Source organism: Pavona decussata, unplaced genomic scaffold (assembly GCF_977016875.1).
Source record: "Pavona decussata unplaced genomic scaffold, jaPavDecu1.1 SCAFFOLD_37, whole genome shotgun sequence".
NCBI classification, from domain to species: Eukaryota; Metazoa; Cnidaria; class Anthozoa; order Scleractinia; family Agariciidae; genus Pavona; species Pavona decussata.
Window position 1 is genome coordinate 1,391,798 of NW_028145459.1, and position 14,145 is coordinate 1,405,942.

The 14,145-nt window shown below is 38.2% G+C and overlaps 1 protein-coding gene across 1 annotated transcript in view; it reads right to left on the minus strand.

Annotated features, from left to right (window-relative positions):
* LOC146483929 (E3 ubiquitin-protein ligase UBR4-like) overlaps window positions 1-14,145 on the minus strand; it is a 92,450-nt gene that overhangs the window by 63,826 nt on the left and 14,479 nt on the right. Inside the window, exons 16-26 of the mRNA XM_085105280.1 lie at window positions 13,637-13,897; window positions 12,981-13,073; window positions 12,145-12,264; window positions 8,933-9,162; window positions 7,484-7,626; window positions 6,597-6,834; window positions 5,885-6,115; window positions 5,123-5,328; window positions 4,030-4,228; window positions 2,690-2,896; window positions 1,988-2,234 (exon numbers count right to left, since the gene is read on the minus strand). Coding sequence (XP_084961406.1) covers window positions 1,988-2,234; window positions 2,690-2,896; window positions 4,030-4,228; window positions 5,123-5,328; window positions 5,885-6,115; window positions 6,597-6,834; window positions 7,484-7,626; window positions 8,933-9,162; window positions 12,145-12,264; window positions 12,981-13,073; window positions 13,637-13,897 — 2,175 coding nt within the window. The remainder of the gene's footprint in view (window positions 1-1,987; window positions 2,235-2,689; window positions 2,897-4,029; window positions 4,229-5,122; window positions 5,329-5,884; window positions 6,116-6,596; window positions 6,835-7,483; window positions 7,627-8,932; window positions 9,163-12,144; window positions 12,265-12,980; window positions 13,074-13,636; window positions 13,898-14,145) is intronic.

The following is a 14,145-nucleotide window of genomic DNA, read 5'->3' on the forward strand; positions in this document are numbered from 1 at the left end:
CCCCTAGGAAGTAGTGCCTAAGGCGCTACTGAGGCACGCTAACATACGCTGATTAGTATTCTTGTTCGGCCCCCACTTTCAAAAAATGCTACATCCGCCCCTGGGTATAGCACAATCAAGACACTGAAGGTGGGACAGCTTTATGGCTTACCGTACCTAGTCACAATGACCAGATATGAGGGGATCACTTAAAGCACAAAATGTAACCTGGCAAGTTTTCAGAACAAGAAAAAGAACAGGTAACCGGTTATTAGTAGTACATGGTCAGTTTTGACAGTTTGAATTGAATTTTTAACTCGTGAATGCGCGTAGCGCAATGAACGAGTTATAGCTATAGCTGACTGTTGACTTGGTTGGTTGGTTGGTTGGTCGGTCGGTCGGTCGGTTTTGTCGTTAACTTTCGGGCGTGCGCAGTGACTGAGTTTTAAATTCAATTAGTGGAAAAAACACGCGAACATTTATTGTTCATGGCGCATCAGGAAATTCTTATTCAATATGTAGAGAATAATTTGACAATCATTTAGTGCAAGAATGGAGATTTTTCGTTCAATCTGAGCAAAGTTACAAGTTTTTTCAGTTTTTCAGAAAGTCCGTGGTCGTAAACTCAATTAGTGAAAAAAAAAACCTGAAATTTTTTTTCATGACGCGTCGTCTCATTCATTCTGTAGAGAATAATTTGACAATCATTTTAGTGTAAGAATGGAGATTTTTCATTGAATCTGAGCAAAGTTATAGGTTTTTTCGTTTTTTTCTACAAAGTGTGGTTTCTTTTAAGAATTACAAATAATTTAATTTAGAAATAATTTAATTAAAAAATAATTTAATTTGTCGGTTTTCACGCGAAAGTGGAACGTGCCATGTCACGCATCACTGATGTCCTAAACAAAATTATGCAAATTTCTGGTGTAATGAACACTTTAAGATCTTGTCAGCTTTCATAGAGGTTTCAAAGGGAAAAAATGTTTCATTTTCGCAATTTACAACTGGTAATTTATGGGAAAGCAAAAGGACGCGGTCGATAAATAATTCTTATTTAGCAAGAGCTTGTCATAGTTCATTATTTTTACTTGAGGATTGCGTGGACTGAACTCCAAAGGAAAAATTTCACGCATTTATGTCGGGCATGAAATGTAATGCGATACTTTGTTGAACAGATTTCCCTTTGTGAGATCGGCTTGAAAAACACAAATCTACCTGGAAGTTGAAAAAGTATGCCCTACAGTAATTTTGTAATTTTAATTCCCAAAAAAACTTCACTTGCCCATCGGGCAAGTGATGGTCAGAATCCACTAGCCCGATCGCAAAATCCAGTAGCCCTGGACTATTGGACACGAATTTGCATGATGTAGCTGCACATGGCATGCTTCTATGAACTTTGAATAAAAAAAACACATGATTTTTTTTTTAATCGGCGCATCAGAATAATCTTATTCAATCTGTAGAGAATAGTGTGACAATCATTTTTTATAGTACAAGAATGGTTTTTTTTTGTTGCATAATCGGGTAAAGATATAATTTCTTTTAGCTTTCAAAGAAGTTTCCGTAGCCGTCTAAATTTCAATTACTATGTGTCATCTGCATTCACGAGTTGGCTCAAAGGAGCCTTTGATTATTTGCTGTTACAAACTTCAGGCCGTTTATGCTTTGTGCTACTTACATGTACTACTAATTCAAAGGTATTGCAAATTGGAAGTGAAATTACTTTTGGTGTTCACCACTGCATGCTAAAAGATTGTTTTTAAAGCCAAACCAGAGATCTGCAATGATCAGCTCCACATGCCAGCACGAGATGCAACATAATTCACAAGACAAGTACCCAGCCCCTGAGATCGCCCCACAGGTCGCATAGCTTTGAAAGGGTGACCCCTGACTGCATTGGCTTGAAATTAACTTAGCCCAAATGACATTTAGCCACATGATAAGTGGCTTAAACTACAACAACTTCCCATTTAAATGGGTCGTTCATACACCATCTTGTTTTACTTACAGACTCTTCTCCACCAGAGTCCTCCTCATCTCCACCCATGTCATCCATCCAGTCAGACTCCACCTCCTGAATCAAGGAATCGCCGTCAGTGGGGACCAGTGATGGTGATGGAGGACACTCCTCTGAGGAGTACTTCAAAGCAGTCATCACTTCAGCCAGGTATCGCAACAGAGGACCTGCTGCTTCTACTATGCCACTCTCCTTGCCTTTCTCACTATTAGCTTCTACCAGGAGAAGTTGTGTTTTACTGAAGGAAAAAGAAAAGGATTTCTTGTGTAAGGCTTTGGCTACTGCTTACTATATAAGGACATCTGTAAAACATCTGATATTTTGAACTAAAAAATCCTTTGAAGTCAACATAAGGGCACTACATATTACCTATCCATGCCATAGTTACTTATACGTAGATGCCCTTAATATTACCAACCTTAGCAGCTTGAAAGAAAGACGAACTCAGCTCTGCCATAAATATATTCAGAAGATGTCTCAAAATGATCACCCCATTAACTTCCTCAAGCCGAGAACATGTTTTAAGAATATGGCAATGTGAAAATATACAAATTTTAAAACATGCATTGCTTGTAGTGGAAGTTCACTTTATTTCCAGGTACCCCACTCCTGCATCAAATTGGAATTAGGACAAAAAAAAGGCAACCAAAATTTGAGAAGATGAGAAGGCAAGATTCCCTTCTCAGGACATACCATTTCTCCAGCCACTCAATTACAGCTGCACATAGTGTAAGATGTCCTGAACCGTCCCCTGCTCCAGCCAATACTGCAGCTGTGTTCAGCAGGTCTCCAAACTTGGATCCAATATTAGTCCACTCACTGGGAACATCTGGCAGAAGCTCATTTCCAAGAGGAATAAGGCACTCCAGCAAGAAATGGGATACTTCTTCACCAACAGGGCTTCAACACAAAATGAACATTTCATTCTAGCATACAGTCTTATTCTCACCTGTTTTCACAACTCAAATTTGAGACAAAAGTATATGTAGACCTGTTATTAACTCCAAGGAAAGTGTTGGCATAGCATTCACTGTATTAGCTTTACATTAATCCTAGGACTGGCCATTTTTTTTTTTTTTTTTTTTCAATTTTGTGAAAAAATATCCTTCAGCCGGATAAGTACAAAATGCTTCAGCTAAAATAGCATTACATTACATGCCAATTTCAACAATTAACTTCAAACTCTAATTAATATGGATACCAAAGCGACAAGGCCATGTGTTCATGTTGGGTAACAACACCACAACAAGGCAATTAAGCTGTCATATATTAAGCTGTGTATATTTAACAATACATTGAACCTGAAAAGGCTTTTAGTTCAGATGCTGGTTACCATTCAACAACTATTCCTCGAGCACGCATTGGATTTGAGATGCTAGATGACAAAAAAGACTCAGTCTTGTCTCAAGCCAACACATCACTTGTCTATGAAATCAAGAATGACTCACTGCAGCCAGCTATTATGGCCATCAGCTAAACGGAAGATGACCGGTAGCTACTCAAGAGTTTGAAAATAACTAAAAGACAACATGCAAGACTTTCCATAGTTAATGGTCAGCTATTTTCTATAAGGCTTAATGACTGCCATAGGCCCAAACAAAGGGTTGAAAGCAGTAACCATCATTCTTATACGTACACTGTACCTTGAATTTTAAACCAATTTTTCATTTCACTCAATTGTGTCTGAATTCTTCCATGTGGCATTCAATTAACATGTAGTAATAGAATGTTCATCACTCAGTGTTTTTCCCCCACTGGTTTAGGCTTAGTTTTCCAGAAAAATGCACGGCCAAAACATCGAGTCAGTGAAAGAAAAGTAAAGAAAAAAGTGGAGAAACAGACACTTTGGAGCAAAAGAAAAAACAGGGCACAATGCTCTTTGATTAAATTGAAGACCAGATGTACAAGAAACTGTAATAATATTATTCATACAGTTTTGAGTAAAATGAAAAATCAACCTTTAATTGACATAACATTGTTATACTCTCAGTCCCTCCATTAGTGGAATAAGTTAACACTGTGTTGCCCCATACCTTGATTCCTTGACAATGTAAGTAGCAAATGTCTGCAGTAAAAGTCTGTTATCTGCCATCTTGCCACTGTTTCCTTTGTCTTCTTCCACACCTAAGATAATCCTCCTCAGCCATGCCTCAAGAGTTGCTTGGTCCACATGGCATAGCTCTGAGAAGCCTGAACACAAGGAGCGCATGCTGGAGTTCAGAGGCTTTTCAGCTGTAAAGGATAAAAACAAGATGCTGTGAACTCATGCAACTAACTATCCATATGGCAGTACAGTGTACTGTTCAAGCACATATCAAGCTTCAGAGAGAATTAAATGTTCACAAATAATGTGATTTCAGGCCCCCCCCCCCCCCCCCCCACAAAAAAAAATTCCATTTCGGACATATTTGTCCCAAGCCCATCAGTTGTGTGCTGACTGGTAACGTAGTACTTTGAGCTATTAGTTGTTTTGGAGACAAATTTACGTTGAGCTCATGAAATATACATGAAGATGAGCATAGGAATTACAATCTTGGCCAAAATGTTCAGGACACTTGGACTTTTTACTTTAAAACATGAATTCAAAATTCTTTTCCCCTCTCCCCCACTAAACAATATTGAAATCGATAAACTGTGACATGTCTGACTCCTGACTCTCAACATTGTTTAGGGGGGTGGGGTAAATAATTTTCTAAGATTCTTTTTGGAACCTTAAACTATCGGCAACTGTCTAATTTAGCAACAAAACTTTTACAAAAATGTCAAGTGTCCCGAAACCAATTGGCCAGGATTGTAGATGCAATCCACTAACAGAAGAGAACTCAAGTATCCTACATGTACAAACAGCTACTAACAGGCACTGACTAGCTCAAAGAAATTCAGTGGCAAAAACTAATCACACTCAATTCTTGGCTGAACACAGAGAGGAATAGGCTGCAGGAGAACACGAATCCAAAATTATTCACAAGGAAAACAAAGCACACAAAGCTTCCCACATGAGATTCAAGAGTAATACAACAAAGATGCCCACAGGGAATAGCCTTAATTATATTTGCCCAAATGGAATTCCATCATGTAAAGTTTCTAAAGTATATTTTAGAACAAAGTCCACATTCAAACACTTACCAAGTTGCAAGAAGCGAACAGCAAGTTTCAGAGTCGTGTTAACATATCCTAGAGACAACCGTTTGTTTGCTGAGAGCACAATGATGTTGCAAAGCTCTTTGTTCTGGGAGTACAACTGGTCCAGAAGGACATGATCAGATACCTTGTCCAAAAGTGAATCCATGTATTTCAGACAATCTACAAGCACCTCTTCACCAATGTCAGATCTGCAACACAAATATTCAGTCAGAGATGATTAGGCCTGTCCCTCAAATAAAGAGCCTAAAAACCTCTTAAAGACCCACTGTACTCTTACTACTGGTTTAGTTTGCATCAAACCATTAGGGAAACACAAAAATACCTTGGGGTAACCCTGTGATGGACTTTCATCCATCCAGTGCTAGCTCAGCCCCTAGTTGCTATGGACGCTCAATACAGACTTTTCCTTAACTGCTCATATTGAGGTACAGTAAAATGCCAGATTGGCCAAAATTGATGAAAACAAACAATCAGAACAGCATTTTCTGGATCTAATGCTCACTCCAGACATTTTTTCATAAAGAAAATACCTCTGGTTTCTTAGGGTAGGAGGTCTGTGGGAGTATATTTTGTGAAAAATACAACTGATACTCAGTAAAACAACCTAGCATGCAACAACTCCAGCTCACAGCGGCCAGAACGGAACTTAACCCATGACCTCCGGATTCAAGTCTGGTACCCCAACCAGTCTGCTACACTGCCTCCTGTTTAAAGAATTAAGGAGGGTGAGCCACTTTCACAAACCTTTGAGCTCGGCATTGCTCTACAAGAAGGTCATGGCATTTAGACAGCACATAAGACTGTATGCAGCTGGCAAATTTGTCACTATCTGCAGGCCCAACAACTCTCTCTAAGATGGTGTTACACTGCTCCGACAAATACTCTGTGGTGGCATCTACCATTAGGGGCACAATGGTATCACACAGCTGTCTGCCAAGGGCCGTCTTGATAGAATGCTCTTCTTTGGGACTCCACCTGGAATTCAGACAAATGTACATGTAGCACATGTTACTGTCTTTTCCACTGACATAAAATGCATATGGAAACTTGCTAAACATTTCAAATAATTTACAATGTAAAGGCTTGGTGGAAGAAGGGAGTAAGTGCCAATTATGCAACTGCAGTTGTATGATATTCTGCCATAATTAAATCAGTGAATAGAAGCATTGTAATCTCATGATTTCTTTGCTCTCTGTTTGCACTGAAAGAAAATAACATTGTAATCAAGCATCAGGTTTCCTTTTGTCATTACGTATATTCCTGAGTTTCAAGCAAAAGTCATAAGCTATTTCAACATTTATTCATTCTTTATAACTGAGAAGAGAAATGTGGATTTCTTATAGGGTGACCAGTCATTTGTCAGTTGAATTGGACCTAATTTAGAGAAATTTCTACTTCAAAGACCAACAGTCACTTAAGCCCTATTTCCAGCAAGCCCTTCATAATTTCCACTTACGATAGCAAGTCTGCAACTAGTTGAACTAGTGAGTGAAGAGTATGTTTGAGGGATGGTGCTATATCTAGTGCAACACCACCGCACATGGCAAGCAAATGCGCCGACACAAGAGAATCTAGAAAGTTTTCTGTTCCAACTTCAATCAAGCAGGATGTTTTCCATGAGGAAGCTGAGGGGAAATTTGTCAGCCCAATGTTGTTCCACTTTTCTAGAGCTTTCTTCACAGGCGATGGAAGACCTAAAATGGAAAGCAAATACAATGTAACACTTGTTCAGAGTCAGGGGTCACCTGAGCAGAGCATGGGTGGGGGCAGGGTGTGGGGGGTCCTTTCACCAGGGCCAAAACACAGTCTAATTCTCAGGTACAATGGACAAACTACATTCAGATCTTCATCAACAAGCACCCTTAGGACAACATGCAGGTATCTTCCTAAAGAAAGTTAATCATTAAAGCCTCAATATCAAAAAGTATATTCTTCTCACTGCTGTTGGCATGATAATTATGTTGTTCTTATGCTAGCCTAACTAGTTTTGATTTTCATTTCTCAAAGTCATAATTTAACAATTCATCAAGAGAAAATAAAAAAATCACTACCGTACTGTGACCATGGTTTGGATAAAAAAATTATTGCCACCTTTAGCCTTGAATTTCTCCATATCAAACACTCAAAAGCATGTTTCATTGGTTATCCAAACACCTTGAAGTCGTTCAAAAGAAACTCGCCTGCGTCTCATTTTTTGAACCCACTTCTCAGTGTTTGGATATCAGATAAAACACACCTTCTCCTGTTTGATATAATTTTATTATATCCAGCACTGCTTCCATTCAAGCACAGGTCACTTAAAACACACCTGTAAAATGGGATATTGAAAGAAAAATGACCAACCTGCAAGGAATGTTAAGGACAGGCAGGGATGCTTTGGAAGCCGCATATAACCAATTTTGATTACACTGGAGTAAGCCTGCATGGACTCACTGCTGTCTGAGTTGCCATTCTTCTGTTTCACAGCACCAGAAAGCAAACATAACCTGACATACAAGTCATAAAAGGTACAATATTATCATTGTGTCAATTTGAACATAGCAACAAGGTTAATGATCTTAAATGTAACATGGCATGTACATAACAAGCCTCAATCATGTGGAATACAAAAGCAATGTGGAATTACATGATAATGTGTGTTATAACAGTTGTCACAATGATATATTGCAGTGGAACATTTTTCTTACTATTAATAGCCACTTTTCTTTGAAGGCTGTTATCTAACAGGTGTTGCTCTCTAGTCACAGGTGCCTAAATTTTGGCTCCAAATTCATGTACAGGACACAAAGGATTGACTATTGTTTGTGAGTCATCGTATTTTAGTGAGGTGGTGTTTCTTGCACTTTTTTGTTGTTGTTGTTGTACATCATGTCTCTGGCACACACAAAGCAAATGCCCAACATTTTTGAGGTACCTAGCGCCTAACATTTTACAGATTCCAAATGTCTCAGCTTAAATCATTGTGGGCTCCCTCAAATTTATCTTAGTTAGCAGCATTGTCTTTGCTGGCTTCCCTTTAAAATGGCCAAGCAAACTGTCAGGGATGTTACAAGCGGAGTTGTCAAGATTCATGTTTATGCTCATGACACTGTTGTCTGTACTAGGTCTTGAAATCAATTGATCTTTGACAAAGAAGTGAACCATCAGAAATTTGGCAGAAATTAGTCGTAAAAAAAAGTTGCTAATAAAAAATGGAGATGGTAATAAATAAAGAGTGCAACTCAGAAAATAATGTTAGTACAAATTTTATGCAGCCAGCAAAATGCATATAGACTCAACTGCTTCATTTGAATGTTTAAAATTAATGATCAATATAAAAAAAAGAGATTTTTTAATTTAGTGAGTAAACGTTCTTTAAAGCAAAGAATGTTCTGATAAGGAGTGGTAATGAATCACCTTTCAAAAAAATATGCAAATATGTGTCTCGAAAAATTAAGTCCAATTTTATCAGTCTGCCAGTCCCAACTACTGTATTTGTACAGGCTGTCTCACAGTCTCAATGCCATTTCAAGGTTAAGAAAGTCTCACACTTATGGCAAACAAGCTATTCTAACCATCTTGCAAAGTCTTGGATTACCACTCGTCACCCCGTGAAGAAATCACCTTGACTTTCATTTTTTATAATTCTTTCAATTTGCTTACTTTTTTTTTTTTTTCGAAAGTTGAAATGGCTCATCTGTGGCTTTAAATTAGGTGCCAGTATTCCTGTCTAGCAAACAACAGTCAATGTGAATTCATAACATTATTAATGATAAAAGTGTGAGGTAAAGAAAGCTTTAGACTCTGACTTACCCAGCAAATTTTTGATACAAAGAAATCAAGTCCACAAGCACAACTAGGAGCTCACTGGCATACTCCACAATCAGTGTCAAGTCAGGATCCTCATCTGTGTTTCCAAACAATGAATTATTAAGAGCCACATGTGTTTTACCAATCACTGCATCAAGTGTGCACAAACTCAGCAGTCCTGGTAGCTGGCAAGGACTGTCCTCACTAATGAGGTTAGTGTGAAGTTTGGTTATCTGAAAAGAAGACAAGTGTTGAAGATAAGAACACGATAATAACAAGGTACAGCCAGGCAAGTACATTAATGTAAGTGCTCTGGGAGTTCACTGGTGTATGCGGCACAACCACTTGACTGTATGCATTGCATCGATTTAACATAAGGGGCATTATCAGAGCTCTGTTTATTAGCCCTGCTCTTCCTAATGAATTTACTTGACTGAGGGATATTAAACAGATGATACCCCTACAGCTGTATTTACGCGGGATGCCCTGAAGGGACATACTGTACCGTGTCTAAAAACGGGTCGATTTCTTTTTACGCGGGATGCCCTGAAGGGGCATACCGTGTCTAAAAACGGGTCGATTTCTTTTTTACGCGGGATGCCCTGAGGGGGCATACCGTGTCTAAAAACGGGTCGATTTCTTTTTTTTTTTTTTCTTCCTCGTAGTCACAAATCGGTACATTAATTTATTCATTAAACTCTCCCTTCTCCTACTCGGGATGTATTGTTCTGATTGTCTTCAACAACAGCAGGCCAATCAAAATCCATTCTTGTCGCTTATATCTCGAGGGAGGGGACCCACTCACCCTTACTAGTGTGACGTCAACGCATCATTTGATTTCTTCATTAAAACTACATTAAATTGTGGCGCCATATTGTTTATAACATGTTCTGGACTCAAGTGTGCCGTTTTCAACCGGAAATTTCACAATTTTGAAGCGGTGAATCGAAAGAATAACTTCTAAGAAGCAACCGACATTTAAAACGGTGGAAATTGGTAAATTCCTGGGGAAGGAATCGTGCTTTGTTTGACAGTCTTAAACCACGACGCGAGACTGAAAAGAGGTCATTGAGAAGCTTATGTTATCGTAATGGAATTCTCGCAATTTCCCTTGAAACCCTGAGTAGCGTAACACAAGGGAAACAACGTAACGCGATCGTCGTGACTCAAACTATTCCATTAGCAAGGATAGTTTTATCAATCGGCGAAGCATACAGTTGGAATAAATGAATTAGCCCCAGCATCACGCATAATGCCAGTATAGCAGGCATCTTGTTTTTTTTTTTTTCTTCCTCGTAGTCACAAATCGGTACATTAATTTATTCATTAAACTCTCCCCTCTCCTACTCGGGATGTAATGTTCTGATTGTCTTCAACAACAGCAGGCCAATCAACATCCATTCTTGTCGCTTTAATCGCGAGGGAGGGGACCCACTCAACCCTACCGGCGTGACGTCAACGCATCATTTGATATATTTATTAAGGACGGATTAAATTGTCGCGCCATATTGTTAACATGTTCTGGACTCAAGTGTGCCGTTTTCAAACAGAAATTTCACCATTTTGAAGCGGTGAATCGAAAGAACTTTTAAGAAGCACCCGACATTTAAAACGGTGGAAATTGGTGAGTTCCTGGCGAAGGAATCATGCTTTGTTTGACAGTCTTAGACCACGACGCGAGACTAAAAAGAAGTCATTGAAAAGCTTACATTATCGTGATGGAATTTCACACATTTCCGGTAATAGTCTGAGTCACGTAACACAAGGTAAATAACGTAACGCGATCGTCGTGACTCAAACTATTCCATTAGCAAGGATAGTTTTATCAATCGGCGAAGCATACAGTTGGAATAAATGAATTAGCCCCAGCATCACGCGTAATGCCAGTATAGCAGGCATCTTGTTTTTTTTTTTTCTTCCTCGTAGCTACAAATCGGTACATTAATTTATTCATTAAACTCTCCCCTCTCCTACTCGGGGTGTATTGTTCTGATTGTCTTCAACAGAAGCAGGCCAATCAAAATCCATTCTTGTCGCTTACATCGCGAGGGAGGGGACCTACTCACCCCTACCTGTGTGACGTCAACGCATCATTTGATCTATTTATCAAAAACAGATTAAATTTGGCGCCATATTGTTAACATGTTCTGGACTCAAGTGTGCCGTTTTCAAACGGAAATTTCACCATTTTGAAGCGGCAAATCGAAAGAATGACTTCTAAGAAGCACCCGGCATTTAAAACGGTGGAAATTGGTGAATTCCTGGCGAAGGAATCGTGCTTTGTTTGACAGTCTTAGACCACGACGCGAGACTGAAAAGAGGTCATTGAGAAGCTTACGTTATCGCAATGGAATTCCCGCAATTTCCCTTGAAACCCTGAGTAGTGTAACACAAGGGAAACAACGTAACGCGATCGTCGTGACTCAAACTATTCCATTAGCAAGGATAGTTTTATCAATCGGCGAAGCATACAGTTGGAATAAATGAATCAGCCCCAGCATCTCGCGTAATGCCAGTATAGCAGGCATCTTGTTCTTTCTTGCTCTAACCCCTTACATAGCAAATACAGAGAATGTTGACCATAATCATGGTGAACTTTCTTCCTGATTTTGAATTATTTTGTACTGACTAAAACTTCATTAGGTGAAATAAATAAAATCATCTGATGTCTAAAAAAGTTATTAACCTTTTGCCTGATCAGGCTGATTGCTGTTACTGGGTTTACCCAGTTCAAAACCAAATATTGTATGTAATATTTCTCTAAATGGTGGATTCTGTTTACAAGGAAGGGACTCAAGATAACTGTTTTCTCCAAACATCTTCACAGATACCAATAATTAATAAACGATGCTGCTACAATCATCAAGTAAACTAACAACAAATCAATCAATTTACAGGGAGCAGGGATGGTGAAGTGGTGAGAGCACACACCTCCCACCAATGTGGCCCGGATCCGATTCCCGAACTCATCGTCATACACTGTATGTGGGTTGAGTTTGTTGTTGGTTCTCGTCTTTGCTACGAGAGGTTTTTTCTCCGGGTACTTCGGTTTTTCCCCTCTCCTCAAAAACCAACACTTCCAAATTCCAATTCGATTTGGAAAGTGTACGCAATAAGTGCTCTGTGCTAAAGACATTGACACTTTAAATAAAGTGATTTAATTATTTATTTTATTTTAAAGCAACAATGTTCTCTGCATTATTGTACTAAAGTACCTCTTTCAAGAACTGCTTAGCCATCATGATGCTGTGATGAAGTTCCCCACTCAGTTTCGTTACTTTGTCAATGATGTTTCCTGTGTCTTCACTGGACATACCCTGATCAACAAGACTATTCTGTAAAGAGAAATGTCATAAATAAATCTGGAGATTTAGAGTCTGTCTTTCTTTCTTCCATTAAATTGTAAAAATTGAGATAAAAATTAAGAAATATTTACAACCTAGCTCCCTTGGGCCTTGCTAAAGAAAGTGAGAGGGAAGCTATATCTTGAATAACACCATGCAAATTATTAATAAATTCTAACTTCCAGCTATTAATAGCAGCTTGTAAACTTAATGTCTGCTTCTACCAATCAGTTAATAACTAACGGAGATGAAAGTCATTTCTAAGTGCTACAACTGTCTTTTGTACTAGTGGGCTAGACATGTACAGCTGTGTTATAATTGCACTTTATACTGTTTGAATTTGGTCTGACAGATGAAAAAGCAAAACAATGATTATTCCCTTCCATTATGACCAGTCTGATAGACAATTGGAATCAGAGCTCAAAATTTATCATTTGTCCTGAGATTGTGTGAATTACATGAACATGAGCCATCATTTCAAAGGACAATGACTTTATATAATTAACACCTTTCATGATAATAATTATTCAACTCAGTTTGAATTATAGTGTATTGTACAAGTATCAAGCTCCCTTAAGAAGGGTCATATAAATTTATCCTGGGATTATGTCAACTTTCTGCAATTTGCTTATATGTAAAATATCCTTGTTGAGCCTAAAACAAGTCTACAAATTAATTTTATCGAGAGTAACTTTATTAAGACAAACCTTAAGGGTTTCGCAGAATGTAGTATCTGGATTTGCGATGCCAAGTTTTGACACAAACTTCAAACTGCATAAGAGTCTGGCAAGATCTGGGTCCTGGAGAGAAAACATACAAATGTACACACTTTAAATATTGAACCTCCCCAATGGGGCTTTTCAGAAACATCCTGCATCCTGACACTATTAATAAATGTTAGCAAAAGTGTCCTGTGTCATGATAAAGAGAAAGATGTTAAAGTGGAGCTTCACTGACCACAATTATTTCAATTTTCTTTCCTCTTACTCTTAAATCTTCATTAACATACATGTAGGTACACATACCTTAAAAAACACTACAATTCTTTTTATTTATTTATTTATTTATTTATTTATTTATTTAATTATTTATTTATTTATTTATTTATTTATTTCTGCTATTTGTTTTGTTTTGTTTTGTTGTTGTATGACATTTGTCTCTTAAACTGAAACATAACAATCAATCAAATCAAAGACTTTACAGCTCACTTGCCACAAAAAGCAGCAGTTACCTGCAGCTTATTAAATTGTATTAATCATTTTTCCAATTACGTTTCTGTTGTTGTTGTAATTATTATTTAAGACCTGAACTAGCCCGTCTACATGTATAATGGAGGTAAGCATGTTCACTGTCATTCACTTACAGTCACTTGGAGATGTTGCTTCTCTAGATCACGAGATAAGTCCTTGAAAAACTCAACTGATGGAGGCAAGCAATCCAGTATCCGCCAAGTGAGACTGAAGCTCTGCTTTATCACGGCAGCAGTCAAGGCATCTGACTGAGCATCTCCTGTGGTACTCTTCAGCTCTCGCAGTGATCCTGCCATTAAGAGCTTAATTATGGCAGAGTGAAAATCGTTATAACTCTGTCCTTCCTCTGACAAACCAAGAAGTGTTGAACAAGCCTGCAAACACAACAATCAAATCCCTCGTAAAATATTTCTAAAATATTGTAACATTTACAATGTCTTTACCCAGCTTTCACATCATTTCTATTAGCATTTCTTTCACGGTTTACAGTACCTTAGGGTAAGGTTAATTTAATGTTTTTGTTGTATTTGTATTTCATGGCCAGTCTTTAGTGTTAGTTTAGTTCTTTTTATTCAAGGCCCTTCTTTTAACCACTTTGTAAATACATGTACATATACATGTA